The 24936-nt window shown below is 50.9% G+C and overlaps 2 protein-coding genes across 2 annotated transcripts; both read right to left on the reverse strand.

Annotated features, from left to right (window-relative positions):
* Positions 1-819: 819 nt before the first annotated feature.
* Positions 820-16998, reverse strand: ENH_00041780 (Guanylate cyclase , related; the record flags this gene model as incomplete). The annotated part of the gene is made up of 27 exons (XM_013580748.1): positions 820-1380; positions 1510-1743; positions 1853-1963; positions 2124-2250; positions 2459-2550; positions 3006-4000; positions 4172-4273; positions 4466-4545; positions 4653-4859; positions 4954-5068; positions 5206-5392; positions 5606-5726; positions 6198-6604; positions 6810-7447; positions 7573-8986; positions 9259-10170; positions 10308-11306; positions 11425-12270; positions 12418-12491; positions 12645-12699; positions 13009-13803; positions 14092-14261; positions 14504-14679; positions 14837-14985; positions 15383-15443; positions 16121-16356; positions 16621-16998. 27 exons carry the CDS (start codon positions 16996-16998, stop codon positions 820-822), a joined length of 10242 nt encoding a protein of 3413 aa, XP_013436202.1.
* A 3704-nt stretch (positions 16999-20702) lies between these two features.
* Positions 20703-22938, reverse strand: ENH_00041790 (RPB7 like OB fold RNA polymerase subunit, related; the record flags this gene model as incomplete). The annotated part of the gene is made up of 6 exons (XM_013580749.1): positions 20703-21057; positions 21322-21401; positions 21657-21766; positions 21958-22193; positions 22338-22418; positions 22658-22938. 6 exons carry the CDS (start codon positions 22936-22938, stop codon positions 20703-20705), a joined length of 1143 nt encoding a protein of 380 aa, XP_013436203.1.
* Positions 22939-24936: the final 1998 nt, after the last annotated feature.

Raw genomic sequence — 24936 nt, forward strand, 5'->3', positions numbered from 1 at the left:
CCGCCCGTGCGTTTTTAATCATCACATCAGCTCCACCACAACCCTGCTTCGCTTTTGGATAGGACTGCATTTGTTGCAAATCCGGTGAAATCTCAGTCGCAGCATACGCGCGCAATAGGGCGCCACACCACTGAGCACCGCGATTCACGAAGCCAATATTTGTCTCCAGAAACTCGCTGTGAGGTTCCAGAATAAAACACGAAAGACGATTTTGCAATTCTTGAGTAGCCGACAGCTGGATTAGCATATCGTTTTCGCAGTCGTAGGAATGCGATGGTAGCGACGTCGTAAGTGTGCCGCGCGCAGCCTGATTGGTCGACACCGCAAACTGTCAAATAGTTTATGGCCAAGCAGCAAAAGAGGAGAAGTGCAGGAACTGCTTGTGGATACTACACGGATTTGGGGAATACATTAGCTGCATAGCACTACCCTATTTTAAAAAATAAGACACAAGTGCAAAGCTTGCCTGGATGTGTCGATGGGTTCAAATGGCAGCTCAGGTGGCAAAGAATCCCGTGATTCATCATTAACACCTCGATTGCTGCTTCTCGATGGACAGTTTGACATGGCTGGAGACGAGTGAGCAAGCTGGGAGTTAGACCGACGAATGCCACATATATTCGCATCAAACGCACTGTGCACTGTGAAGATTGTTACTTCGCGGTGAATGACGCGGATGTTTTTCAAGTGTACGAATGCCACGTGCTGGCTGCAACAAAGCACACTACAGCAGACCAGTCATGAAGCAGCGCAATTGTTCGGCCATAAAGGCAGCTGCGAAAGCCACGCTAGTTCTAAGTGTTGCAGTGCTAAAAGAACTTACTCGCAGCATCGAAGGTCGCTCTGCTCTTCTCTTTGAAAGGCAGTTTTGAACTCTCTTGAGCAACAAATTTGTCCAGGCAACCCGTTGCTCTCAATGTCATTTCCCACAAGAACGTCAAGACCCCAAAGGTCATACCGCAAACGCCTACTACCTATCACACCTCCAACGCATGAACCTACGTGGAGGCCGATGCGCATGTTGAGACCTGGGACTTGCATTTCTTCCCTCACCGCCTCCACATGCTCGAGCATTTGCCTCGCCATGCAGAGCACTCGGTATGCTTCGTCCGTCTCGTGGCGTTCACGCCACGCCCTGCCGTCCCCTCCGCATGGACCTTCGCATTGTGGGCGCCACGGACAGCTTGCAAATGAATCTGTGTGTCCTCGAGCAGTAGACGCTGCATGGAACGAGTCTAGAGCATCAGGATTCCTGCCTAGTGGCTCTTGCGAAGGAGTATCAATATGTAAACCAGACACCGCAACATAAGCGTCCCCAATGGTGCATAACTTGTAAAGATTCAACGATATGGTGTCCCTGTCGAAACGCGTGAAAAGGCGCTGCGGATGCACAAACAGATCATATTCTAGATTTTGAAGCATATAGCTCATTTGATGTGGCCTGCCCAACGAGAAATTCCCGACTGTGCTTTTGCCGAGGTGGGCAAGAGCAGCCAGTTATTCTCTCACCTGTAGAAGGGAAAGCACCTGCTCCGCACTGACACTCCGTGACCATGCAGTGAACCCACATATATCTGCGAACAGAAATGCCAGGGACTCGTGAGAGTAGGCGAGCCTTAGGTTGTCGTTCTGGAATTCAGCAAGCAGCTCTTTTGGGAGCATATCATTTAGCAACTCCAAGCTGCGCCGTTCCAGTGCGCTCGCCTCCTGATTCACAATGTAAGTCTGCCTGTCGTCATGCTCCTGCATTTAATAACAACGCAAAAAATGACAAACTATTACATGTTCCTCCTCCCGAGGTTGAACATGCTTCATACGGCGGTGTTTAAAATCATGTGCTTCTATGACGTACTCGAACATAGCAAGACATCAGGTTGACAATGAGCAGTAGGCAAACTATTAAGATGCCGCGAAGGCGCTCGGTTGTGGGCTGAGACACGAGCATGGCGCTGCTGAAGCTTGCCTGCGTTCGTATTCAGGCACGTAAGCACAAAAATGTTATTGTCCGTGCCACAGTAGCAGCATAATGAGGAGACAAGCCATTCCCACCCGCAGGCAGGCAACATAGCGACGCGCTGCAGCGGGTCGTGCACTGTGGCCTGTGCGCTATGCAATCGAATTACCGTAATTAAGAGTGCATCCACGAAAATAATGTGCTGGAACAATAGTCCAGTGTTGTGGTGAATTAAAGTAAGGAAGAAAGAGAGTTCCACGGTGTCAGCTGTATGCCACTCCGACGGCGCTTTCTTGCTGAGCAGCCACAACAGTGCGAACATTCGAAAACGGTCAGCAAGCACAACCGTTACCTGCATTTTCTAGGATGACTCAATTCTCTGCAAGCTCGTTGTGTTGAAACAAATTAGAAGATGAGCATGGCTAGACCAACACGCCCAGGTCTGTCCTATTTGTTCGCTCTATTTTGCTGACTCGGTAGCTAATCAGGTTAGCTCACACATACCCTGGGTCCCTTGCATTTGTCAGTACAAATGCCAATGCGGCAAAGATAAACAGAATGTTCAGCCAAAAAATCAGCCAGCGTATTCCCATCCACTGAAAACAAACCCTAAACCAAGCAGCTTTATCATTGAGCTGGGCATAAGAGGAGCCGCCGCACGTATCTCGGCAATGCGCAAGAATATCGGCCGCCCACAGGACCAGTACAAAACTGCTACTTGTGGTTCTGACTTACAGATAAACTTGCTCTTTGCCTGTAGTGCAGAAGCAACCACAGCAGTAACACTGCAGAAGCGACGAAAGATCTGGTGCTCCAAACCAGCATCCGTTGAGTTTGAAACAATTCACATGTCGCAGGAGACAAGCGATCCATTGACAAGAATGCGATGGATTCATGCACAAATGCTACCTGCAAAGACACGTACGAAACCTGTCGGGAACGGTGCACGTCGATATAATCCCATAAGGATTATGAGGTGCGCTACCGCTTCTCCTTCCGTACGACTGATAGGAGTAACTGCATTTCTGGGGACGATGCGCATTCAACTTACCAAAAATATAATTATTGCCTGCTCGATCGCGTTTATGTGAGCTTTGTTTGAGTAAAAGTTGTGCTTGTAGCTGTCTTCCATGTCACTAGAGCAGAATCGAAGTCGGACCATGTCGGTACGCGCATTCAGTCCAAACGCTCTTGTTATTCTAGACGACAATTTAGGACGCTTTGCATCATCGTCCACTGCATTTGCAGACTTGCAAAGTGGCTCTTCCAAGTCAGTCCGGCCAGCTCCGCCTGTACCAGCCCTTCGCCAAGGGCTGTCTGCCGATGACGCAGCACTCCTGCTGCGCTTCCTGCTTGCTCGCTGTTCGTGGCTGCCACTTCGTCGGCGCCGGCCACTGGAACCAAATTGTACTGGACTGAAGACAGATGCTACTGCGTTTGTGATGCGCTGCAGGCGCTCGGCGCCACGCCACCGTGAACAGCGCTCATTAGAGAGAGTAGAGCGCCTATCTAGAGGAATTGAAATTCTCGCAAGAGACCCACAATCTGTATTGCATCCGCAGTCGTTCCGCTCTAAGTTATCTGCAGCAGGTAAGACGCTGCCCAAAGCTCCTAATGAGCTTGATGACTGCTGCCGGGGGCAGCACGGACGGTTCGCCGTCCCATCCACGGAAGACTCGCTGACAACACTAGTGCTTTGGCACCCCGCGCAATGAGATGGCTCATCCACAACTGGCACCCCTCGAGCTGTTCTCCCTGCTGGACTGGAAGAGCTCGGCTTATCCGGAAGTCTCTGACATGCTGCCTCTGGATACGCACTGCTTGATCTCGTAATTGTAAGGCTGGGGTCCTGCCAACGGCGACTTCTGTGCCGTCGTGGCCACTGAGCAACACCCTGGAAGTAGGAGGAAACATCTTCACTTTCTTGTGCAAACGACATGCTGCTGCTCCCATAGCGGCCGGCTGGTTCAGGAGCGCGGCAGATGGCCTCTTCCGAAGGTGTGCGCAGGCCGACCACATGATCTAAAAAGTAAGTCTGCATGCGGCCTGCAAATACAATATGCAGCACGCAAGCAAGACGTGGATTCAGAAGCATCAGCTTGTACACTTATCATAAGCATGCCACAAAGTCTCAGCACCCCTCAGACACGTTTGTGCCACGTCAGTGTGAAGATATCTTTGAACAGCCAGCTGCCATCAGTGTTTGCCCAACCGCACCTTTACCCTTGACATCGACCATCTCTTCTCTCCACTTGAACTGCTGGTCATGAGCGACGAATTTATGGGTTGCTCCACTAATATGAATTCCATCGGCCACGCCTGGAAAATTCACATTGCAGGGAATATAATTGTGACTGATAGATAATGGCGCAGATGCTCAGGCTAAAAAGCAGAATCCACGGGAGAATAATTTTCTGCGCGATGAAACCCGCAGCTCTTCAAGATATGCTTCATTAATGTCACTTAGTCGGATGCAGCTGTGAGGCCTATGCTCCTAGTCTGTCAACGGACTCGTGCTCTTCATCCTTGAAGCGGTGTTTACTGTATCTCCGAAAAGAGCGTATTGAGGCTTCCGAAAACCTACAACGCCGCTGCAGCAAAAACATGAAAGCATACATACGCAACGTTTCAAAGGTGGCACTGAATTTAAAACAGATGCCAGCAACTAATTGCAGCGTCGCATTTGGCTCGTACGCACCTGATGACGTTCCCACTGTGAATGCCAATCTTCACTCTTACACGACGAGTTTGTCGTTGGCAGCCTCCATCATTAACTGTTTGAAGGATGGCATTTTCCCTCGGGCTGCTTTGTTGACTTTGTGTTTCTTCCGGATTCCTGACTGATGACGGCTCGGCTGAATCATACGTAATGTACAAGGTTACCTGGAGCATCGCCAAAGCTGTCCTGCAGCGCCAATGCAGACGGAGAAAGCGACCACTTTCAGAGAACTGCAAAAAGCAATGTGTTTCCGCCTGCCAGGAGTCAGTCAATAGCTCACTCAACAGCACTAAAGGCCCCTTGCTGGACTTTCAGAAGGTCTCGCTCGCTGAAGGAATCTCTCTCCTCGTCCATTTGTCCACCTGCATCATCTGCCAAAACTGGATCATTCAGGCCTGAAGATAAATACCCACATGCCGCATAAATAAACAACTCCGACGTCGGTGAAGTTGGCTTATAGGATCAGCTCCGCAACTCAGAGGGGTGGCTCATCACTTGCTGCTAGGTCACCCTGTCAACCACTACGCCAAACGAACTGAAGCTGTATCAGCACAGACGAGGTATTTTCGCGAAAACTTCACATTAGCCTTCTGTTCCGTCGCAGCCTTGCCTGCTGCAGCAAGATACGTTTCAAAAACAGTTTCAATCTTCACGAGTTGGAACTGTTCGCTTAGTTTGTCGAAACACAGGAAGAGGGCATCCAGGAGCTTCACTAGGTCCTGAATGGCCAGGGCACAGTACGCACCTATGGCGGCCCTGGCATATCACCCTGGGGGTTGCAGACCACTAAAAGTTGTCACGGCTCGCGACAAAGCAAGTGCGAGACAAACACTGCAGTTCGTTTGCAAGCGGCTTCATCACATTACAACTTAATATCACAACGCCAACGCTGCACCATATATGGCCAAAGGAGAGACACGCTAACTACCAACCTGCGGCAAGGAAAAGGCACAGACGAGACTGTGAAAATCGGCGACGTCGCAGAAGAGAACAGACAAAAAAAGTGGTGGCGAACACAAATAATAAGGTATGGCATTTGGCATGTTCATCGGCCTGAAACGCATAAAAAACCCGAGACCCGGATGCAGCGTATGAGTGGTCAAGAACACGGTGGACTCCTTTGCAATCTTCGAGCACCGGCGTAGTTCTGCTTACGAGAAGCCCGGATAGAGAAACTTGCCTGGAATCCCTGTGTGTTGCCGAGAGCATTTTAGCTACAACAAAGGAAGGCAGCATGGTATTAAGAATCTCCCTACTCCGCATGCGCGCTGCTTGTACCTGCACGCCACATAATGGACAGCGCAAACAGATTGGTTCTGTTGCTCGGGACCGCACACTTTACAAATCCTGGAAAATCATGACTTCGGCCATCAACGAAGGCTTTTGATGTTTTTAGAAGCCGTTAGGTCTTGTGCACAGCTGCTTGCCTGAGTATCAAGAAGAAAACGTTTCCGCTGATTGTATTCCTGTCGGTAGCAGCCGAATGCCATGAGTGCCACGAGACCCAGAATCCAAGGAACGTACGATAAGAGCTGCCATATGCACAAACATCTTGGCTCGCGCTGACTCAAAACTTCCTCCGGAGTTGATCCAATCTCATGCGCCACCGCTACTGCAAGCAGTTCCTGCCGCGTTTTGAGGGGAGCCATCAGCTTGTGCAGGATCGAATCCGCGGGCACGCAGCGTTCAAGCCGATCCAAAGAAAAGCCTTCTTTGCACGGAACAGCGGAGAAGGGGTAAAACAGACGAGGTGGAGAATTCATGCAGGCAAAACGACAGAAGTAGGACTGATTATAGAACCCCAAGACGTAGCGCAGTATGTTCGAAAAGACATAGAGCAAATTCAGGCTTGTTGCAAGCTTAAATGGTAGCCGTAACATGACCGCGACCACGAGGATTACAGATAGACTGGTATCCATACCATCTGAAGACTGCATTTCAGGAAAAAGCGCGCACAAAAGCAAATTTGGCCCACCACATTAGAGTCAAGGGTGCATCTATTTGTGTGCAGAGCAAAACAGATTACGACGGCATCCTAAATCTCGATTTTAGTGCACAAAATGAACATGCTACTTCACAAATACTGTATGTGCCTGTTTCGTGCAGCAAATGCCATATTTGGAAACTCTAGCTCACCAGTCTGTAATCAACTATATTTTGCAAGACTATGTACGCAACAGCCGAAAATCCGACGAGGCCTTCAAACCTACTAGCAAATGAACGCCGAAACGACCAAATAAGAACCACGGCAAGAGGTATAAACGGCACAAAGGATAATACTAAATCCCAGCGGTCACGTGAAGTATTGATGCCTCGTTGAACAGTAAGTGTAACTAAGTTAAAAATAATCCACAAGGCGAGCAAAACGCCTAGTGTGCTGCGGAAAGCGAGCATCGACCGACGCAGCTCCCTTTCACGCGCGGACTGGTAATCCGCCTCTAAATAAGGATCTCGGAATGTCAAAGAGAATCCTTTTAATGCTTCGTTTGCACGTTGCTCTGTAGTGGCTTCGTCGCAGACAACGGGAGGCGCAGATGGTGAAGTCCCTTCAAATTCACTCTCTGACTCGAACAAGCTTTCACTTGACCAGTCCCCTTCAACGACCACGTTGCATTCAGAGAACAAACTTGTCGTGTCAGTCATGGCCCTCCGAAGACGGCGCTCATCCCCGCTCTCCGCCGTTTTTCCAAAACCCACGAGGAAGCCCCCACCTGATGTTGCTAGCTGCCGGCGCACCTCCCAGGAAAGAGCAGCAAACACTGGGCTCTCCGATGCTGCAAAACCACACAAAATGTGGGAAACCGTGAAATTACATTGTTGTAACCCAAATTTGTGTATCTGCAGTGAACTCAGCGTTACCATCAGAATGTAAAGACCGAAGCAAATGCCACAGTCTTACCAACTGGCAAAGATTTCGACGAACGGACGATAGCCTTGCCGGCCGGGTGCAGTGAGAGGGAGTGAAGAACAGCCTCGCCGTTTTGCAGCGAAAAGCGAAACGGAGCGGGAAGTCGCGCCGCTATCTTTTGAAGAAGCAACAGATGCTGTTGTATGTGGTATGAGCAACGTGCGGTGCAGCTTGCGAAGCATTCCAGGAAATGCAAAGAGTTGGTATTCCGCTGCAGCGGCTCCAGAGACTGTTCCTCTATCTGATTGCTCTGGGTTTTCTGAACCCCAATGCTGCTCTCAAGCTGCCTGAGCAGTGATACATCAATGGCGTCGAAAGCCGAGCAGATGCTGCACAACTGCTGCAAAGCAGACCTGTCATGCATGCAGTAGCCAAAGCAGGCTAAGGAGCGCTGTTTTGGCTGGTTTTGAGCTTGGGGCTGCGGACTGCGCGTGTCTGCTGCCCTGCCTATGGCGGCGACTGCCCGTGCAGCCGCGGACGCATCTTCAGCGGCCATCAAGACCTTCTCAGCGCCAAGTAACACATTAATTTGTCGAAAAAGGCCCGCCACTAGCACTGTTACAGTAGTGCAAGGAATAAGCACAAGCCACCAAGCCGGGAAAGAGTACGGCAAGACGTGCAGATGCTTCATGGCGCTGGTTTCATCATAGAACATCAGGAGCTGTAGAATCGTAATGAGCCATGGGAGACTAAGAAGAAAAAGGACCTTAAAGAAAAAGCGTAGAAGCTTCAAACGGGCTCTAAGCTGTTCACACCAACGCATAAACATATTTGGGGACGCCTTCAAATTCGAGTTTAAGAAGCGTGATGGGCTATCATGCTGCTCCTTCGTGTTCAGTCCGAAATATCCCATTGGCGCCTGCACCTCCTTAATGTGCAGGTCTTCGGCTGAGCTATACGGGCTTGCTGCAGTATCCTGTCCCACCGGTACCATATAGGTGTCACGCAGCCGAGGTGCACTAGCGGGACCGGAACTGGCGCTTGGGCGAAACACACAACCAGAAACATCGGTTGTTTGGTGGCAGCTCTCCACATTTTGACGTGAATGCGCATTGCCCCTACGTGTGGCTGCTTCAGCGGATTGGAGCAGTAGTGGTTGAGCGGCCTCGGCCCTGTACCGGCTCCTAAATTGTCCGTCTGCCTGACAGGTATTAAAGCCACGACGATCCACACTCTCCCAAACGCCTTTCCAAGCCGCCCTTAAAGTGCGCCCGCGTGCAGCAGGTCCGCCTATGCTAAGGGCAATCAGCCAAGGCCGTACGACAATGCCGAAGCAAAAAGCGGCAAAGAAGAAATCAGTGAGATGTAGCAATACGCCCATCCGCAGTCCTTCAGAGAGAGCCCGGAACAACAGAATAAAAACAGTCACCGCCGTTGTAACTCCTTCAAGCACTGTCCAAAGCAAATGCGAGACGCAAAGTATTTTGCGACGCCGAAGCCACAGATACGACAGTGGCCTCGTTCGCTGCAAAATCGGGAACACATCCACATCTAGCAAGACGAAGTCAACGCTCAGGCATATTTTTCCTCGTCAAAAGAACAAGGAAGCAGAGGCTTTTGCAAATTATTTGGTGAGTCATGAGCTGTTTCACTGTACCATGAAAAATCTCAAAGCAATTAAAGTGCTCAGAATAACAGAGTAAGTAAGCCCGCCATGCTAGCCTGCGTTGTACCTACTTCGTCATCAAGTGCAGCAGCCATTGGACGACTAGTCAGGCAGGCTGCAGCGATGGCGATTAGCGAGAACCAGATGCAGTTCACCAAGCCTGTTGGGTCCCCAGAGTCAAGTAGGTTTGTGGCTAGCATTGCAAAAAGAAACGCCAAAAGCACGCTGGTTGAGTAAATGACCTGATCTATGAGTAGTACGCTCTGCGCTCGCTCAAAAAGTGCATCCCTAAATATCAGGGAGCAAAGCGAGTGAAACGATTCTAGAACCACGTCTGCGCTGCTTCCACAAAGGCACGCAGCCTGCATGTAGGGCACGAAAGTGCAGTTGTTTGTTACGGAATTTCTACCAACACGACCAGGGCCTTGGTTGGTAGACTGTGTCGCCTGTTGGTGCTGTTGTACTACCAAATCTTGTTGAAATACAGACGACGCTTGTTTCAGAAGCCCATTAAGCCCAGAGTCCATTGAATTGATCCGGCCTTTCGGAGCTTGACAGTTTTCAGGAGCTGCTGGTAGAGGAAGAGATTTCCTCCGTTTTGCGCCAGGCTCCTGTTCAGGTAGAAGCGGTAAAAAGGCATGAGACGTCTTTCTGGAATTGGGTAGAAAGGTTCTGCGAAGGTGCCGAGCAACAGGGGGCTTCGCCCCATTCTCGCTGGATGTTACTGGATCCGTCATGTGTTCCGCAGGCCCCTCTGCAACATAAGTCGCCTCTTCAGCTGGCGTCAAGGCCTGCAGCATCAAAATGCCTATAGTGGCTTCTCGCATCATTGCTGCATCCTCCGCGCTACTTCCAGCCGCTATTACAATCGGCTGGGGCTTCAACGAAGCCTTGATGCAAGCAACCAACTGTTGCTTCAGCTGGCCACGAACCTCCGCACAAACATTGGTATCTGCGCGGCAGATGGCGTAAACAAGCAGCCCCTGCAAGAACGCAGCACACCCGGTAGGAAAAAATTCGAAACGACTCACCACCAGGTTAGCAAGCCAAGCAGTAGACGCAGCCCAAACATCAAGTGCAGCTTTCAGGAGAGACTTTGCAGCTTAACGCAGATGCCGACCTGCAACAGCTTGTGAGAGAAAAAGAAGGAGAGAGATGCCGCATCGGATAAGAGGCAAATGCCCTGGCCGTGAACCCTTGATTGGCGCCACATGTCTTCAAAAACTTGGAGGAAACATCGCCCAATGCGAAGTTTTCGTCGGAGCGGTAGTGATGAGAGGCTCACATTCTGCCCTTCTTTGGTTTCTATCCTATGCCGCAGTACCCTACGCCTTGGTCTCAGATCCTTGTTGAGAATCTCCCTTTGACACGAAGTTGCGTCTTTCTCTCTTCTGAAATAACCCTTTGTTCGACTGCAACTGCGGTCCGCAAGAAACTCCCCAATTCGTCGTCCTTCTCCGCCGAAAGAACGTCGACGATTTGATGTCTTGAAAACACGCCGCCTTGAGACAGCCGTCCCGCATTCACATGCCCAGAGTGAAGCAGATGGACTCTGAAGGCGGCGACGATCTTTGCGCGCATAGTAGGTCAATTCAGCTGAGCAGCGCTGCAGAAGATAATTTGCGTCCGCTACAGCCCATTGAGAGAGAGATGCTGGAGTGTTCGTCATCAGTCCATGGAGAGTTCCAGGGCAGAATGCTCTAGGCGAATTTTGGTGCATTTCATCCGCAGGGTGGTCTGAGCTTGCAAGGTGCATATCTTCGTAACACTGTCGACAATATGAGTTTCTGTTCACTCGTGTGGGCTCGTTGCTGTCACCATGAGACGTGTAGTCACCGTCGTCCGCGGCCACGGATCCAGCAGCGCCGGATGGGGGACCGCCGAGGTGGTGATGTGCTGGTCCTATGTTTCGAACCTGCTCAATGCCTTCCGTCCCAGCTGTGACCGTGTTATTCCATTCAAATGATGTCAAGAGCCCACAATGCCTCGCGGCAGCTAGAGCAACATGCTTATCAGCTCCAGCAAGCAGCACTTGCCGAATTCCCACCCCTCTTAGCGTAGCAAGAGTCTCACACACCCGAGGCTGGAGCTTCTCAGCAACAGCAACGCACCCTACTATCTGCACACACTCAGCAAATAAAGGAAGATAACAATTGTGGTTTGTGCTGCAGAGGCCATCTCCCATGTGGTCTCAGTTAGTTTTCCTTGATAGACGACCCTAACCCTTGTCACAGTACCTGCAGATTCGTCTCGAAACTAGTGATGACCCGTTCATGCCTCTCTTCTTGACGGTACATGGAATTCGAAGCTTCTTCGCTCAGCTGCATATACAAAGCTAGCTCTTCAGCGGAGAGGACCCGAACCGCGTATACCAACGGCAGCGAGCCCTCTAGCGAAAAGCGTTGTGCCGCCAGCAATATCTGACGCACGCGAGAGGCATCTTCGCAGGCTTGTCCCCTCATACCAGTTCGTTCTGCGTCACTTTCTTCCTTCTTTGAGCAGATTTTAGGTGTTTCGTCCACTCCGCTGTCGCTACTGCTGGTGTTACTGCTGCTCTCGGAGAAGCGAGTTTTGTCCCGGGGCGTATCAAGAACCACTTTCCCCTGTTCAATTGCGTGGAGAGCTTCTATGCCCCCCTGCGATATATTCGCAAGGTCTTCTGGTGCGCCCCTCACAACAAGAAGTGCACCCGAGCGGTGTCCCATCGGCTTTACGACGCATGCAAGGCGCGGCCTCCGCGGCGACGGAGCATGAGTGCCCACAACTTCCAGCAAACAGACTGGATTACAGTACGCTGCACAAAGCTTCTCACCGAAAACAGCCTCAACAAGCGTTTGAAGCGGAGTAGCTTTGCAGCAGCAACCGCTTTCAGCTAAACCTTCCGTCTTTAGGGCTGGCGTTTGAGATGATCCCCCAGATGACTTTGTTGTCGATGTGAGTGTTGTTCCCTGCAACTGACAAGGGCAGCACGGCATGCTGGCTGTTGAACGCTCAACATGCAGCTGCATGCCCCGGCGGAATATCGGTTTGTATCCCAAGATGCCGCAGAGTTTCAATATTGTTGCATCTTCAGGCAGCGTTGACTGAATCGCATAGCATGCTCAAAAGGTGCCATTTCCCTCCTTACATGCCACCTCTGCAGGATTATTTTGTGGCCTCTTGTATTTCCCAGAGGTAAAGCTCTTCATGCAGCACTTCTCTAGAGGAAAGAGGAAACTAAGAAGGTGTACCTGGAAGTCGATGTCTGCCTGTGCTCTAGTTGCTTCCGGAGTAACAGGCGAGTCGTTCGCTTCTTCCTTTTTTCCTTAAATAGAATGCAAAAGCAAAAAACCGCAGTTACACATCGAAAAACAAGCAACTGCTCCTTCTATCTCTGCAAAAGGTGTCAACCAGTAACGCATCAGGTCCACAACGCCACGCAGCTGCTATACATTGGAAACAGACGTCTGCAGCGTACCTTCAGTAGCCCGCCTCGAGCGATATGGTGTTGCACAGTGGCAGATTGATGCAACCTGAACGACGAAAAGAAAAGCCAACCTACGCACGACCCTAAGACAGGTCTAATGGCCACCTTGGACCTATTTGCAATGCTGCCACGCATCTCACATGAATTGGCAGGTGCAGCACTACTGTTCCGCTCTACGAAAAAAAATACTTCGGTGGAACCCGATTGAAAAAAAGCAATTTCAGTACCGGATCAAGCAGCATATAGTCAAAGAATGCACCCTGAAAATTCTCATCGGCTTTGCTCGGCCGAAGACTATACTAAGTATGTCGAAACGCAGCCTAACGATCCGCTCGCACCAACTCAGCTAGCTCACCTGTGCGAGGGCCTCCAGTCTGCTTCTTTCGTCCCTGTGCTTGGTGTAGTAGTGCTCGATCATGGTAAGGTCCTCAACACGAATATCGCATTGCTTACATCGGTTGAAGCGCGCACGCGTTGAATTAGTACAGCTTGACTTGTCCTTGGAAACAATGTTTTCTCGAATCTCCGCTGAACTCCCACTGGCATTTTGTGTCCTCTGGCACGGTGACTCCGTTGATAGCTCTTCCGCGAGTTGGGCACCTCTTGGTTCGCCAAATCTGCTCTCTTCCAGTATTGAGTTGCTTCCAAGTTTTGCATACATCCCATAACGTTTGACAAAACTTCGTCCGCCGGCGCAAATCCCTTTGAGCTGCAGTGTGGAGCCACTCACAGTCGCTCCCTTATCGAACAAAAGAAAATTTGCCCTGGATAAATCATCTAGAGCGGAAGGCGATATGAGCTGTCCATATAACTCAGGTGCGTAATATTCTGTGCCACCCAAAGACGGCCCCTGCTTCTGATGGGACTCTTTTTCCTCCTCTAGCTGCCAAGTATGCAACAGGTGTTGCCGTCTGTTCGCGTTGTGCTCCGTGTCTTGATCTGGAAGGTCTTTCCAACGGTCCGGCAGCGCGCGCAAAGGCTGCACAAGATTTTCTTTCCTCCGCAGTTTCAAGATGTCGAGAGCAAGCGTCAGCGCCACAGGGCCACAAGACAGGAGGAGCAAACACTGAGAAAGCTGCGCTTTATATTGCGGCACATCAAAAGTCCAGTCCTGGTTTGTGCCAGTCAGGCCTTCAATAACCAACAAAGCCTGAAATAAAGTCTCGACAGTCACAGCAACAAGCATTAAGCTGTACCCAAGGAATCTGTTTAATGAATAAGAGCACCCCTGTAGAGCACCCGAAAAACACTTGTCGCTGAGTTCGGGAAAATTACAGGTGCATTTACAAAAGGATCAAAATTTCGAAGAAAATGAAAAATGGAAGATGAAGGACGGAACTCGCCACTTTCGAGCCTTGTCTAATATGATCCTTCACTTCTAGAGCGCAGACCCCAAAATTCTGCAGTAAAGGGGAAGCAGTTTGGTGCAACAGCCTACCACACCAAGAAGAAATGTCACCACTGCGAAGAAACCGACGATGATATTACATGCAGAATCGAGTTCACTGCTTCTCGTCTTGCGTTTCCTCCGAGGCTGGAGAAAAGCAACGTCTTCTGAGGCGTGTAGCACCAGGCCGTCAATCCACTGTGTCCAACGAAGGATACTTCCTGTATTGAGGAAACAAAAAAGATGGCGACGGCAGCAGCGAGTTAAAGCTCTATCGGCCTGTGGTCGTATACGGCAAACCTCATCAGGGACGCAGAAGATATGCCATACAGCCCGCAGTATTGTGCTCCCCTACGTTGGTATTAGTCCTCTGCTCGGTATCTATATGCTGCAGCTGCAAGGGCAGCAATGCCAGCACTGAAACCAGCCACAGCAGAAGAAAAAGGATCAGCATACTGCGTACCTCTTGGAGCAACATTGTTGGCTACAATTCGAGTTCCCCTAGGCCTCGCGTCAAACCGTATGGTCCCTTTAAAATGAGGGGAATCAGGATTCATGTTTTCACACACCACACGGCCTCTCAATCCTGCAAGAGCCGTCAGCGTATAGTCCGCCTTCGTCTCTCTTACGCAATAGCGTCTGAGCAGAATGACGCCGCAGCTACAGATGAGCTTCAGCAATGTAATCCTCATACGAACTGTTTCAAAGGCCTTCGGAGTAGCTGGGAAAGTAGGGAGGAAGTTACACTTGTAAGGGAAATAGAGATATTAGCAGCCAGCGGCTTCGCTAAACTTGCCTGGTGAATCTCGCCGCTCCTTCAACCATCCGTAAGTCAAGGATGGCGGATTCGGAATGGCCGCACGTGAGAATCAGCAGATCTGCTGGCACGCACTCCCCAGCATAGACGCGCACGATGTTGCCCACGCGGAGGTCTCCCCAAGCCGCCTATAGGTCAGGTAAACTCAACGCAACACGCTGAAGCGTCTTGCAGAGTGGCAGCCCACTGCAGCAACGGGGGCCAGGAGCACGCTCGAAAAACAGGTGAGAGTACAGAAGGGCAGAAAAGTGGCAGAGAGTGAATTAAAATTTTCCAATAAATATGAGCGCTAGGCAGCTTCAGAATGCGCATCAATTACAAATAAAATGCTCAAAGTGAGCCTGAAAAAGAGATAGGCATGAGGGCAGAGGCAGATACACAGATGCCCGTAAATGGAAAGAGATCGAGAAAGAATAAGAAAAGCAATGGCAGAAAGTGAGGGAGGCAGAAACAACAAAAGGCTCGCCATCAAGGGCATTGCTCATAAGTTCATGACAGTTGCTGAGGTGTTAAAGAGAGCCCTACTTCCTTAAGGACCGGCTCGCGGCCATCTAGCACATGACAGCAGAAGGCGCTAGATACTGTGCTGCAGAAATACAAATGCAACATACAGACGAAAGCGAGCAGCAAGACACGTGCAAAGGGAAAGGCAGCGCAGTAACCTGCTGTAAACAATACAGCAGCAAACTGTGCTAAAGGCATGCGATGCTGCAGAACTTGCTTTTGCAATGCACGCCAGTGCACTGCGAAAGTGTGCATCTCGGGCACCTGCACGTGCATACGCTGGCGATACAGCGTGTGAACGTGCCGGTGCGTGAGAAAAGTGTTGCTAGGAGCCGCCGCTCTCGCTTAGGGAAGGCGGCCGAGGGCCACAAAGAGCAGACGCAGTATAGCTTGGAGCACTTGTAGAGGCACAAAAGTGGTGAGAAGATGTGAAATCATCGCATGGCACGCAAACACGGAAAAAAGCACTGACGGTGCGTAAGCACTAGGTTGGTAGGCGGAATGCAATCAATGGGGCGAAAATTAAACAAAAAGATTCATAGGCAAGTCTTGCAACAAAGATGCCACTACTGTCAGCACGAGCAAGCACTAACAGTACAAACTCGACTAAGAATCCTACGTGCAGCTTGTGATGATTCTCTGAATACTGCCTTCAAGTGTAGGATGTCGCTGTTAGCCCGAAATTTGCAATGCTTAGCCCGAGAACGCCTACACCAAAGTACAGCACCCCCAAAGAACTACAGTTGCGTACTGTCTTACGCTGCAATGGCTTCCCGGCGGCTTGAGGATTGTATGTTGAGTCCCGCAAATGCAACAATTGAGAGCAGCAGCAGCAGGGGGGCCCCCATGAGTCGCAGAACTTGATGAGGAATAGACCCCAGGCTCGGCTCTTCAGAACCATACACCACCACAGATAGAATGCACATCGCCACGAGCCATATATTCGTCGGGCGCGACAACAGGCGCCAGCAAGAGCAGAAAAAGTGAGAAAGACTCTGCAGAAGCAGTAACCGCAGCAATAGTAGCCAATCTCGCCTCAGTGGCACCGGCCCCTAGCAGCAGATGCAGCGTTAGCCGCAGCACCGACATCAGCAGCAGACATGGAACGAGCAAAAGGGGCAGGCACGAAAGGAGAAACGGGGGCAGCATTACATGCGACTAACACTGGCAGCAAGACCTGTGGCTTTCTCATCTGTCACCTCTGTGCTTTCGTGTTTGCTAATCTAAAAGTTCTGTATGCTGGTGCCTGTAGCGCTCACGAACTGCATGCGTCCCCGCGCAGCTGGCGTGGGTGGGCACGTCTCCTCCTCGTTGACAGGGTTGATGACTACCTGCCTCGCGGCCCAATAAGGCATCAGAAGCCGAGTGCCTCTAGAGAGCCTCTCCTTTTTTGCATTTAGCAGTGTGCGCTGAGTTCCCAGCAGGGGCGCGCTAGGAAGTGCAGAGGAACCCCACAGGCCGCCTCCCGACGAGAACAGACGAGACGTCTTGCTACCGCTACTTCTGCGACTCCCACTGCTGCTGCTGTGGCTGCTACTCATTTCGCGGGCCACTCCCGAAGCTGCCCCTCCAGCCTCTACAGAAGCGGGGACGGGGTCCCCACTGGGCCCCGTGGTGGTCTGCCTCTCTGAATGCATCTTCGCTGCCACAAGGGAGGCTGCCTTATCACTTGTACAAGGGTGCACTTAGAGGCTGAGACAGTTAATGAGGTCATTTCTTAGTGCCGTGGCGCGAGCAGTGAGTGGGACAGCTAGCCAGCTAGCCACGTCGCCAGGTAGCTGCCTCGGGTCCCAGGAATCCTTCGGAGCTAATGGCGACAGAGGCGCAGCTTGTGGACTGCGCCAGTCGTCTTGGACAGAAAGGCTTCTAAAGAGTCACCTCCACGAGTGGAAGCCACAGGGCCTCCAGTCGTCCGCAAGGGTGACCCTGTCGGGGGGGTGGCTCCAGGCTCCACGGTGTTCGATGTAAGTAGCTACGCGGGAGACTTGAGGCCTTTTGGCTGACCGGAGTATGCTAAACTCCCCACGTTTTTGATTATTTTGCGGTTAAGGAATAAACAGAAGCGGTTAGGGTGTGTCTCTTGAGTGCGAGAGCCGAAGGGGAAACAGCAGCCGCTGCTGCGAATGGGATGTGCGCCGCTCGCAGGGGCCACCGCCAGTGACGCTGGCGTTAGGATGAAGCAGAAAGACTATATAAAACGTCAACTGGAGGGCAGCCAGTAGAGGCCTCGGCATGCACGCGAGGTTCCTGAACCTGTTGTCTGCCACGGGAGGCAGACAGGCGGGAGATGCAGCAGGTGAGGTGAGACGGCAGCTTTGAGCTGACAGAATAATTACGAACAAGTAGAGTCATGTAGAAATAGAGAAAGAGCAGAGAAGGCGGCGGATGCCCCGTTGACTTGGGCAGACAGAGATCTAGAGGCAACAGTGGCGGCCACCTGAGCGCGTGGAGATGTAGGAAGACACTAACTTCATGCTCAATGGCATGTGTATAGAATTTGAGATATCATGCGAAAGTAACACAATGAGGGTTGCATGCCAATAGCCCGTGCAGTCATGCAGCGCACACACTAGGGCGTGCAGCGCTGCTGCGCTGACCCACGGGGGTGGCGGTTGCTCGGTTCTTCCAAACGCTTGCAACCCAACCCGTGGTCTGGTCAATACCTCTTCATTCCCAGGAATTCAGCATTATTTAGGCGTATTTATGAATTGAAATCGACTAACCTCAGTAGTAGAGCCAGCTCTCACGGCTAGTTTGGCTCCGGCGCGCTCCAGTGTGTGGGGCGTCTGTTCTGGGAGGCGCTCAGCCTAAAGGAGAACGGATTGGTTCACAGCGTCCTCAGTTACTCCTTGTTTTTAAGCTCTCAAATCTTAGATATTTAAAATTAATTCACATCAAGTAGTTCAAAGAGCTACGGAGCCTGCCCAAAAGAGCGGGGGCAGCAGCGGCAGTGCGCTGGTCTCTATTGCTGGTCCTTCCTCGGGCGCGCTCGGTCTGGGGGGTCTACAGAAAAAGGCAAACTCACCATACAACCCCTGATGGCTCTTCGAAACTAAGTATGATTTTGAAAATTTAAACATATTTCTACGATTAATCCTCAACAACGCTGAGGGAAAACCCTGCCCGACCACCTCATGTGGCTAACCCGCTTGGGCACGTACGTACCCATGCACTTTAGCCAAAACCCGCCGCCTTTTACATTGGTTGGTCCATTTATCAGCTAAACCTCTGCTACGAATTCAATTGATTATTGATCCATCCCTTATGGGTTACCCAGGACAGTCTCAAGTGCATTAGAAAGGACACTATTGGCCGCACAGCGAACAGTGTGCACTGCACCTGGGGGCCATAGATGACTGCATGGAGGGTCCTCCTAGGTATCTCTTTCTGGTTTCTGGCTCGAATACAATGCATGTCAGTTTTAGCTTACTGTTTTATGCCTGTGTTGTGCCAACTAAATTATTCAGAGCAGCAGGGCGGCTGTGAGCCATCGCTCGCTTTCATGGCTCGGTGCTCCACGAGCAACAGTGTTTTATTCCTCTATACCCTCGGCTTGAAGTGTGCATTTATTCGTGTGTTAATTCCGTTCTATGTCTGTGGTTCGGAGTTTTAAGTGACAGGTAAGCAGAGCTCCAGACACCACTAAATGTACTAATGTGTAGCGGGGGTACCGCTGAGGGAAGTCTGGCCGCCCCGAATGATGCAGAATGGGGGGAAGGCTTGGGAAGAAAACCGCGCGGATGTGCATCACTTGCATTAGTACACTCCAGCAGAAGTACCACGTGCGTACTGAGATCATGAGGCAGGGGTCGCGACCGCGGTCGCTAACCTTGCTGAACTGGCAACACTTCCTATGTTCCTATCAGGCTTGTTCATCCAAAGTTGCAGTCAAAATGCCTGGTCGGCCCCAACCCACGAACATTACTCATTTAATATTCTTTAAGGAATGCTCATTGAGAACTCCTAAAGGAATGCTTCTGCGGCATCACAATTACTTATACGTTCAAAACTTGTGTCCATTACAACAAAACAATAAACTTTGCTTCCAAAGAGTTGTACTTCTCCTAGGTATTCACATATAGGCATATGCTTCATTCTCTGCCATGTTGCACTGAGTAGTTTCGGAGCGAAACTACTGTGCTGATGCACACCCAGAGCAGGCCCATAAGGCGTCTGGGTTGTGGTACGTTGCCGCAGAATGGCTTTCTCCCGTCACTCTAGTTTAGGGCGGCAAAGAAGATTTCTTGAGGTGCTTTGGGGCCAGGCAGCTTGCCTGTTTCACATACAATGCTTGCTTTTAGCGTGAGGAGCCCTTCACCCACCCTATTAGTAGTACTAGGCATTATCCTCATTCCATGAAAATAAGGCAATCTAACTCTTGTGCTCAGGGGTTGTTCCACACCTTGTTTCAAAGAAGGCAGAAGCGCACGCCGAGTGGCAGATCCCCCTGCCTAGCCCTTGACAATAAGCGTTGGACATTAGATACAAAAATGGAAGCTCACAAACTTAATCCTGTCTTTCGCGCGCCCTTGCGTTGGCCCGTTTGTTGCTCAATCTGCAATCAAACGCGTTTGCCCTCTGCATCTCCAACAAAGCTAACAGACGAGAAATGCATCCGAAGTTGACAGAAGCACGCAAAGTTGTGAGAAAAATACTGAAGACTTAAAAAGGAAGCTAAGACGCTGAAGAAGGAGCTGTTCGTGTGACAAAGATATGGGTGTACGCTGGCCCGTTAACGCCACAGATAAGACGGTCAGGGGCAGGGCGACAGAGGACAACAGGAAAACAAATGGAGAACGACGGGAGAAAGCTACACAAAGTGACGGAGTAACGAGATAGGACAATCGATAGTGAGGCCATATTAATGGGAACATCCAAGTGCTTAACTACTTGCATCTGTCCTTCAGCCCATCTAGCGCTTTCCAGGCTCTTGGCAGAGACAGTAGCAGTAACATACCGTGCGGGTGATATGGCGGCAGAATTTTGCATGAAGCAGCTCATTTTACATGAGATGCCACTGAGCGTGCGCATGAAGCAGTGCATTCGGTAGCAACAGCCAACGAGCTGTCGAACCAGCCCTTCGATGCCTAGCTAGAAGTGGTGGGTGCACCACTACTGTAGCTTCTGCGTTCTATGTACACTCCAACTGCCTCCTGCTCCATGTAGGGCGGTGCTCTTCGTTCTGTCCTCATCTGAAGCTAGTTTAGTGCTGCTTGGGGCTGAGCAGCAGTGGCAGCCAATTGCACTCAAGACTCAACTTTGAAGAGAGGAAACAAACGTAGGAAAAAGATTGGCTCAAAGACAAGGCAGCGGAAGCCACGAGCATTGTTTCGCTGCCTCCTTATGCTTCCCTGCCATTCTCCCTACGAGGACTTTTAGCAGCTACCGGCACTGCTTTTTGTGGAGCAACAGCGGCGCTAACAGTTTTCGCCCTTGCTGTGGAAGAAATGGCAGTTTCTGTTATCTCGGTTGCTGATCGCTGTATCTTCCGTTTGTTTTTATGCCGCTTAGTCATGCCCTCTGCGTTAGCCGCTTCTACTCCTGCGTCTGCCGTTTCAGACTCTGCCGCTGTTGCATCTCCCGTTATTTTTGCTCCTGCTGCTTCTGCTTCTGTGGATAAAACAAGGGGGCCAGAACCCCGGGCCAACAACGAGCCACGGATTGCGACGCGATCACCGCTTTGGGACGTGGGAACCCTGCAGCAGGCAAAGCCACAGAAGGTGCAGCAGACGTAGTCGCAGCAATTACAGTAAGTACATGACAATAATTTCAGCAACTGCTACACGCATCAGAAGTTTTAGCGATGCCGCTGCTGCTATGTGGAGCACAGAACGCTGCAGCAGAGCTTGCAGTAGGAAAAGAACATCTGGGTGGCAGTCATAGTACTGCAGAAACCACTACAAAAGCAGCGGCAGTATGTGCTGTTGCTGTTTCCGCTGCATGCAAACTGTGCAGCTCACTCAATGACGTGCATGCGGACAAAGGCCTTCTCTCCGATTCGGCGCGTCTTATCCTTGCGGTGTACGTACACCTTGGCTTCCTGCACCACCGACAAGAGCATCAAAAGCCGCGATGAATAATTCTAGCATTAGCATCAGCATCTGGATCGGCACCATGTAAAGTCGTCTCTGCCCGATCTCGCCAACGTCGCAGTCAAAGCCATCCCTCCAGCAGCACGAGACAGCGACTACTTTCCCTACGGCTGCGGCTTGAGCCACGCTGCAGCAGCACCCGCTGTTGCTGACTGTACGCCTGCAAACATGCATATTTTCACTAAATCGCGCATAAGCCTCACTTCTAGGTATCTAAATCTGTCTCCAAGGTGGTCCCTACTGATGATGGCGGTGAAGTGGCCGAGCCATAGCAGCCGCAGCACCGCAGGCCGCACAGTTTGCGTTTCACACGCTGTGGGACAAAACACAGAGAAAAAGGAAAAGGCAGCCCAAACTGTTGCTGCTGCTGTGGCAGCTGTCTGCTGCTTGTGCAGCTCCTGCCCTTACGTCCGCTGCCACTCTTCTTCGCCTTGCTGGCATGAAGTGCGGTCTGCCGTGCACCTGCTGTTAGCATGTATGTAGACCTGGCCCAGAACTACTCACTTATCAGATCCCCCACTTTTGGTCTAAAGACAAGAGCGGTTGTCTCCACAGAGACAAATATCGTGCCATCATTGCTCTCTATGTCAGGCAGCAGAAAGCCAAGCGCCCCGATGCTGCTGCTGCTGTTTCGTTTGCTGGTGCGCATGCCGCTGGTGCTGCTGTTGCTGCTTTTGCTGACCGTTGCTGGGCGGGTCTCTGAGAAGGCCAGCCACACCCCATCCAGCTCAGTGACGAATCTGTAGCACTCGACCGCAATCAACATGCATGCAGCAGCAACCATCAGTTGCGGCGGCAGCAGACACAGATCACGATGAGCAGAACTGGCATGAACAGCAAAGCATGGTGCACTGTAAGGTGCATCCTCTCGAGCAGTGGCTCACTTGAAAAGGAAGCCCATGACGTGTCTGTACACCGCCAGCCGGGGGACCTGCCAAAAGCAAGGCGGCAATATTGCAGTACCCCTGCAATAGCAACAACAAACGCAGCGGCAGCGGCAATTAATAAAGGGGTGGCAAAGACAACAGCATTAGTGCAACGGGACTTGTTGCTGCATCATGCATTGCTGCTGTTGAAAACTCAGACCCAAGTGCCTACTCATTAGGGCCCCGTGTACAAACAGTGAACTTGTGGCGGCTCAGTTTGTAATGCATGCCTCAGTTGTCCGAAATTATAGACCATTTAGTCACTGTTTAGGCCTTACCTGATGCGTATCTGCTCGAAGCAGTTATTGGCTTCCTCTCCAACTTCTGCGGCTCCTTGCTTCGCATCCGCTGTCTCGGCCTGCAACATCCTACTAAGCGCTGCGTGGGCAGTCTTGAGTCTTCCCAGGGCATCGTGCTGCAGCAAGCTCTGAGATGCTGCACTGCCCTCAGCAGCAGCTGCTGCTGTGCGAATGCTTCGGAAGCAAACCCGTAACTGCCGCAGCGCGTCAGGGGCCTCTATGGGGCTCCGAGATAAAATCTGCCACGGTATCTGCGCCATCCCTTCTAATTCATGCGGAGCCCCACACAAAAATGTGCACAAATATTTTTGTATAATTGCATTAAAAGGTAGCAAGTAAGTAGTGCGTGTTTAGGCCAGCTGGGCTCAAAGCAGGTCCAGGAAATGAAATAGACGGGAAATTAAGCGCCGACACGAGAGCTCAAGGTGAACAGGCTATACATATGAAGTAATGGCAGCAGCATTAGCAGCTGTGGTTGACGTTCACGACGAAGTACGGCCACCTGGGTATTTTTCGCAACACCTGCAGCTGCTGGTCAACGAGTTGTTGCAGCTACCCTCAGTGTATCTCCTGGAAATCTCCCTGCTATCGTGGATGTCCCCTTAGCGCCTCTGTTGCTTTTGTCGCTGCTGCGTAGGCCCGTGCTAGAGCTTCCGAGGCGACGGCAGGTGCCGCAGCAGCGGATTGCGTGGAGAGGGCTTCAACCCTCTGAATTCCCTATGGCAGTGGCTTATTTGGGATGTCAAATCCGGTTCTAAATTATTGGAACAAATTGAAGGAGTCAAGTTGTAGAAGGTTTGAGTGCCCATGCTTAGGGAACGCCAGATGGGCCTCACCACCTGTGGGAAAGCATTGTGGGTAAGAGTTTTTATGCCTACTTAAAAATAAAATGTAACTTAAATTCAAGTCAACTTCATTTTTAAAACCCGTAAATGCGCTTTTCTGTGAGCTTTAACAAGTGCATGCACACTACGGGCTGGGCCCCCAGTAAGCCAAGGCCCCTTCAGCCCGTATGCCCGGATAGCAATCCTTGGATCTTTGGGCCTCAGCACTTAATGAAAGTTCGTTGTAGTAATAATGCTTTGTGTTGTTTGCCGGAAGATGCTGTGGTATATTTCGAGTCCCTAAGCAGATCTTGACTCTTAAAAACAAGTTGCGGTAGGAACTGAGAAAAATCAAGACATCGAGAGAAACTCCAGAACCGTACACCCTGAACTCTGCACGCTTGACTAAATAATGGCCTCGAAGTGTCTGCCTACCTTGACACGGTGGCATTACCGCTCCAGAATGTGTGCAGCAATGTTTGGTTGGAGTGTCCAGGGCTGTACGGATGACAGCCTATTTTAGAGCTTGGATCTATGAATTATGTTTTAGGTATACATATGTAAGAGTTTGTCCAAGCTGCTCAACCAATATTTGGGGATTTGTTGGCCATCTTAGTGCGTTTCTAGGTTCCAAATAGGGGCGTCGCTAGGAGGTGCGCGCCCCACGACAGCAGTCGTTCTCAACCCCTTCCTGCAACAGCTCCCTGTGGCATCTGCGACTACGGGTAACATCACGGTGAGCTGGAGAGGTTCTTTCCTACTAAGGCCTTTAGTATGGCCTCAATTACTCAACTATCTTTGAGCAGCAAAAATGCAATTGACCCACAGGATACATGGCTTAGTATCTACGGCCTTAGGTGTATCGCTGTTCATTTACCAATGTTTTAACTCCTAGACAGTTAAGGTTTGTTGAGCGTCTTTGGCTGAGGCCACCTCCAGCTAGGTGCAGTTTGGGCAGCCCCACGTGCTCATGCCATTCCCGCTGTTTAATTGTGTTTAATCGTGCACTGTCTGTCTTGGTGAGAAGGTGTATGGCTTCGAGGTGCTCGTTCGATGCTAGCCTCAAGCTTCTTACTCCTTGCTAGCTACTTGGTAGATCGGTTGAACGTCTGCTTAAGTACCACGGTCTATTGCGTCTCCTGTATTTTACTTATGCAGTTGAAATTCATTACGGGCCACATATCAAAGCGGAACAAGTGCGCTCAGTTCATTTCTTGGGCGATGAGTACATGGTAGTCTGCGTCACTCTAGGATGCCCGGCGCACCACTGGTAAACGTAGCGCGAAAACGGGTCCATAGCTTGTTAACTACGCTGAACGGGTTGAGAAAAAAGAAGGGCCTCTTGAACCAGTACGGTAACAGGTATTCGAGGCCTACGCTTCTCGCTAAGCGAGAAATGCGGTGAGCAGAAGCACTGCCAACTAAACCCCTGTG

Source organism: Eimeria necatrix, genomic scaffold (genome assembly GCF_000499385.1).
Source record: "Eimeria necatrix Houghton genomic scaffold, Enh_scaff30, whole genome shotgun sequence".
NCBI lineage: Eukaryota > Apicomplexa > Conoidasida > Eucoccidiorida > Eimeriidae > Eimeria > Eimeria necatrix.